General features: G+C 35.8%; 1 protein-coding gene across 1 annotated transcript; it reads left to right on the forward strand.

Moving 5' to 3' along the window:
• The first annotated feature begins 2,528 nt into the window (after positions 1-2,528).
• On the forward strand, positions 2,529-3,467 carry LOC107159276 (olfactory receptor-like protein OLF2). The gene has a single exon (XM_015505856.1). The coding sequence runs from the start codon at positions 2,529-2,531 to the stop codon at positions 3,465-3,467; it is 939 nt and encodes a 312-aa protein (XP_015361342.1).
• Positions 3,468-6,215: the final 2,748 nt, after the last annotated feature.

Below are 6,215 nucleotides of genomic sequence, written 5' to 3' on the forward strand. Positions count from 1 at the left end.
TTATCTGACATTATTTTTGTTGAAGATGAGAAACTCCTTAGTATAGAAAACAAAACCTAGTTATCATAAGACCATGTGAAAACTGTTCATTTTTGCTCCCTTGTAAAATTATTTCTATTTTCGTCTTTTATTTCTTTTTACCTAAAAAGTTTAGTACCAGGGACTAAACTCAGGGGCACTGGACTACTGATCTGCATGCCCAACCCTATTTTGCATTTTATTTAGAGACAGGATCTTGTTGAGTTACTTAGTGCCTTGCTGTTATTGAGGCTGGCTTTGAACTCATGATTCTCCTGTCTCAGCCTTCCAAGCCACTGGGTTTAGAGGCATGCGTCACCATGGCCACCATAATCTTTGAATGTGTTTGATAAAGAATATTTGTGTGTTCGTGTCCATGTAAATGTTTAAGGATTCACTGATTTTACATTTATGTCATTAAAACAAATAAACTGGCACACTGAGATATGGAATGTTGGTTGACTGCAGCCACTTTAGTGTTACATGACCTAATATTGGGCATTAAACTAGATAAGAAAGTAAGAACATTTTTTTTATGTTTTCAAAAACAGGTCTGCATTTATTTCCCAATTACCTTACTTCTTTAAAATATCAGATGCTAAACTTATTCCCAAGGGATAAAGTGCTCAGCACCCAGGGGTCAAACACAGAGATCTTTAAAATCCCAGGCAATCTGAAGACAATGAATAGCCTTGGGAAGGATTAGGTGCATCCAGATACCAGGTCTGTAGCTCAGAATCAGGTTCTGAATTTATTTTTTATTTTTTATTTTACTTTTGTTCTATCTTATATATTACTTTAGTTTTTTGTAACACTTTTGAAATAAAAGTAAAATTGTTATATAACAGAAGAAAATTATGAAACTTGATGCAAACATTTACTATAATTACTTTATTTATTTAGCAATTTAAATAATACAAATATAGCAGAGAATACACTAAATGCTACCATGGTATATGGTAATTATATACCATATACCGTGTAGCATTATTAATTAATATCATTTGTCATTTAACCTCTTTCATGCATTTTTATATATCTTAAAACCTTCTCATATTACAAAGAAAATCACTGCTTTTAGAGATCTTTAAATAGTAGTAAATATTTAAAAGAGTTTATGCTGAGATACAGAGACCTGCACATTGACCATTGTACTCCTGGTAAGGTTTCAAATTTTCATTTTTCTTCATTTACCTTCAACTAGACTTTTCTTATATCTTCACTGGTCAAAGGTCACAGGAATGTTATTATAAGATGTACAATTAGTTTTGACAAAATATGACAGTGGGACCTATAATTCCATTGGCCTTTTAAATAAAAATTAGCAGAATTCATTAGTATAAAACAGAAACAGGGAACAATGAAAATAATAAAACATATAACAAATTTGGGGAGACACAGTTCAGAGACAAATCTCTCTGAGGATATGGGACAGTGAACAAATAAGATATTCATCATGTATTACTTTCATCATATGAACTGTAGTGAACATATCATGTGGATACTAGTTAATTGAAAGGACTCATCTAGTAAACTACAGTGCTTTTCTTTCCTTTATGTTACCTACCCTACCAATGTCTCTGAAATTAAGTTCACAATGCCTTTAGAATCTCAGCCAGACCATAACCACTTTAAAAGGGAAAAATGGTGCACTCTGGCATGTTTCCTTCTACCTATGCTAGTTTACTGCTCATGAAACCCAGACTATCTACTTCTCCAGAAACAACTAACCTTCCTACCCTAGTGAGTCCTCATCTACACACAATCTTCTTCCCAGTGACAATAGCATATAGACATATGATAGCAGCTAAATGGCACTAAAAACGTAAAGGAGAGGTAGAAAGCTAGTGTAAGACTAATTGCTACTAGCCCAGGTATCCAAGATAATGAGGGAACAAGAATGGGATGTATACTTTATTTCCATCTTCACATAACTAAAATTCTTTCTTACAGGATGAAGAATTTTCTACAAATTTGAAATCAACAACAGTCTCCTCAGAAAATGTGGATATCTGGACCAACTAATTGTAGGAACTATTACATTAAATTATAAGTACATCAACTTATTAATCTATACAAAGAACTAACAAAAATATTTCCAAGAACTACATAGGTTTTCATAAAAGCATCAGGCATAATTTAGATGAAAGAATATTATAACTTTGTACAGATTAAGATAAATATAAGAGGTACCATTATTCTCTTGATTTAAATTAAAATGGACATATTTCCAGTAGAGAAAACTTATCTTAAAGAACTGTAGCATTCTTTCTTCTATGATTACTGAAAGGACGGAAGGAATGAAGGAAGGAAGGAAGGAAGGAAGGAAGGAAGGAAGGAAGGAAGGAAGGAAGAAATCAAGGAAGGGATGGAGGGAGGGAGGGAGGGAGGAAGGGAGAGAGAGAAAGAAAATTCAGTGAGCCAGGAGATTAACTAGTACTAAGGAAAGATTGTGATGACCTTCACTTTCACTTTGTTTTTACATATACAGGAATTTCCAGATATGAACAATGGCAGTTGAGAACTTCACTCTGTTTACTGAGTTCATCTTCTTGGGACTATCTGGCAGACAGGATGTGCAAAAGGGGCTCTTTGTGTTCTTCTTCCTTGTTTATGGCATAACCTTGATTTCCAATCTAGGGATGATCTTGCTGATCAAGGTAGACCCCAGACTTCACACACCCATGTATTTTTTCCTGAGCAATCTGTCTTTCTGTGACATCTGCTATTCTTCCACTGTCTCTCCAAAGATGCTGGCTGATTTCTTATCTGAGCAAAAGGAAATTCCATATGATTTATGTGCCATCCAAATGTATTTTTTTGGTGCCTTTGCAGATGTGGAATGTCTCATGTTGGCTGTCATGGCCTATGATCGTTATGTTGCCATCTGCAATCCACTTCTTTATACAATCGCAATGTCCAGGAGGATCTGTACCCAGCTAGTGGCAATTGCCTACCTTGTAGGCTTGGTAGACTCAGCAATCCACACTTGCTTGACATTTCGATTGTCCTTCTGCAATTCAAATGTCATCAATCACTTTTTCTGTGACAACCCACCCTTGCTAGCCCTCTCTTGCTCAGATACCTCCATCAATGAGATAGTGATGTTCACCTTCATTGGCTGTGTTGTAGGACTCAGCATTGTCACTGTCCTCCTCTCCTACAGCTACATCATCACGACTATCTTTAGGATGAACTCAGCTGAGGGCAGACGCAAAGCCTTCTCCACATGTGCCTCTCACCTTATAGCTGTGGCCATATTTCATGGCACACTCCTGTTCATGTATTTTCGACCCAGCTCGAGTTACTCAATGGACACAGATAAAATGGCCTCTGTTTTCTACACAGTTGTTATCCCCATGTTGAACCCGCTGATCTACAGCTTAAGAAATAAGGATGTAAAGGGTGCTCTGAGCAAAGCTATCAGCACTAACTTGTGTTCTGGGTGAAATCATGTTTCACACTCAGAAGACATCAACAGATTTTGAGAGTAAAACATAAATGCATTGACATAGGTTCTTATCAGTAGAAACTTGGAAATATCTATTGTGATGAAATTGAGATTAAGTAGCTGTAATTATTGGTCTTCCTGTTTTAAGTGAAGAGCAAAAGAACATCACTGAGGTGTTTTGCAGAAAGGGTCCTTTAATGTCTCCCACCTTGTTGATGTTTGAGCCAGAAAGACGCCTTGCTAATTCAACACACCCTCCTTAAGGTTTCAACTTCAAATATGGGTTTAGTGGACACAGTTGACACACTGGAGGAAAATTGAGGGAGTAAAACTCAGTCTTCGTGGTTTCCTTCCTAAGCACTAATGTGTTTCTATAAATTTCCATTATAACACTTAGAATAACTAAATAGTAAATAAAAAATTAAGAATGAAAAAGAGGGGCTGGGCTGGGGATGTGGCTCAAGCGGTAGGGCGCTTGCCTGGCATGCGTGCGGCCCAGGTTCGATCCTCGGCACCACATACAAACAAAGATGTTGTGTCCGCTGAAAACTAAAGAATGAAAAAGAGGGAGCACATTAGACACAGTTTTTAAGGCAATGTTCTTGTCTGGTTCCTTTCCCATTATTTTTGGCTCTGTTGTTTGGGGTGTTTGGCTTCAGAGAGCCATTTGAAAACAGTAACGGAATAAACCAAGCAGTGTCTCCTGCAAAATAAATGCAAAAAGGAGTATTTGTAAATTTAAAGGTTCTCCCTTCCTCACTTTTCATGAACTATTTTGTTTTAGAGGAAGCCTCTCCACACCTCTTGACTTCTGCTTAAACTGAAAGAAAATATCAGTAAAAGAGGGCATTTAATGTACAGAACTTCTTAGCTCACATCCACTCTTCTCCAGTCTGCCTTAATTAGCAGTAATAACCCCTGAACCAGAAGCTAGAGCCTTTCCTTTCACCTTGTAGTCTGGGCATAGGAGTGGACTTCCCTCTTTGCCCTCAGATTGGAGGACAGATGTGGTGCTGCACAGTTGGAAGCCAGAGATTTAAGACCAGGACCTTCTCCAAAGGCATCTGGAAAGGTGCCTCCTTCTCTCTCAGTGGGTTCATAGCATTTTATAATATATTATTGTTAGTTAAAATTAGAACAATGGTAATGACCAATTGGTACAGTTTAAGTTGTAAGGAAGAAGAATTAACATAAATATATATAAAAAAAGTAACATTTACATTATTATTTCCTTTAGAATGATTTATATTGGTTCTTTCTATGTCTGAAAAATAAACTGAAACTCTATTATAAACAATGTTAATAATGGTCATTTAAGCGTGGTTGAGTATCAGAAAATACTATAAATATTCTAATAGTTAAATTAATTGGTGGCGAATGTTGTCAATGTTATCACTCATTGGTTAATCTGGTGATGAATAATATCACAGAATTTCAAGCTTTCAAGAGCATTTATCTTATCTCAGGTTGTTGTTATAAATGGAAGATAGCATTTATGCAAGTTTTTCATTAAAATCCTCTTCCCTACTTTTATACATCATTTTGTTTATAAAATGTGCTAAAAACTATTACATTAAAATTTATAGAAATGAACAAATTTATAAAAATATGTAATTTTCTCAGAATGTATATCTCGTATTACTGGCTGAATAATTTAAAAGAAACAAACAACAGTGTCCTATCTTTTATATATCTGCTTGTCTCTATAATCTCAGGTGGCATACATATTGTTCATGGAATATATTACTTATAAGGAGCTCTTAATCATTGTCCAGTTTCCCAACTCAATGTGATTTATTGAAAACATATTCAATATATTGGCATATATAAAAAGCAAACACACATTGTGAATTCCTTTTGCTACGTATTTCTCATATATTTTGTCAGCTTTTCTTTAAAGAAAGATATATAACAGTCTTTAATTTTTGACTTTATTGTTTTATTTTAATTATTAAAAATGATAAAAATAAGAGAGAATTTAAGAATAAAATTTGGACCTTAAAGTGAGCCAGGTATTGGTTTCAAATCTGTGTGCTCTCATTACTTGGTGGTTATGTGTCTACGTTCAGGTCTTAGATTTTTCATCTGTGAAACAGGGGTTTAATATACACATTCTCTGATTATATCTGTATATCCATATTTATCAGTTACATACGTAAAGGATAGTAGACATACATATGATTTTGTTCTGGACAGTCTCTATGAGTCTACTGAGTAAGCTCTCAGGAACTGATCTCCTAGTGCTCCAAGAAAGGATGGTGTTGCTGATAGAACCACGTCATGAGTTGTTCTCTAGGATCTGTCTCCCTTAGCTGGTCAGAATCCAGCTTTAGAATATGGTTTCCATCATGTGTGCAGCTTTCTCCTTATCCTCCTCATGACCTATTTTCTTGACTCTGCCTTTGCTCCTGGCTAAAGCTGAGTAGAGGCTCCTCATGCTACCTCTGCTGACATTCTGCCAAGCACATCTCTATGCTGCTCAGATCAGGGGCCTAAAACTGCAATAAGGAGTTCAGTCCCAGACTCCACATTTCCAAGAAATTTGGATAATTAATCCCACAGCAACTCATTTTATGTTATACCCTGAGGAGCTGATCCTAAAAGCTCTTGCTGAAATGGCAGCTATGAAGAATCAATAGCCATCTATTTTGAAACATCCATGCACTTCAAAAAATATTTATTGCTAAGTACTCAGGTTGAAGTACTTAGTTCTCTTCAGTCTCAGAATGCCATATTCTTACTGATC

This window comes from Marmota marmota, unplaced genomic scaffold (assembly GCF_001458135.2).
Source record: "Marmota marmota marmota unplaced genomic scaffold, marMar, whole genome shotgun sequence".
Classification (NCBI taxonomy): domain Eukaryota; kingdom Metazoa; phylum Chordata; class Mammalia; order Rodentia; family Sciuridae; genus Marmota; species Marmota marmota.

Excerpts from the sequence above, each read along its gene's own strand:
- LOC107159276 (XM_015505856.1), top strand. The coding sequence starts at position 2,529 with ATGGCAGTTGAGAACTTCACTCTGTTTACTGAGTTCATCTTCTTGGGA.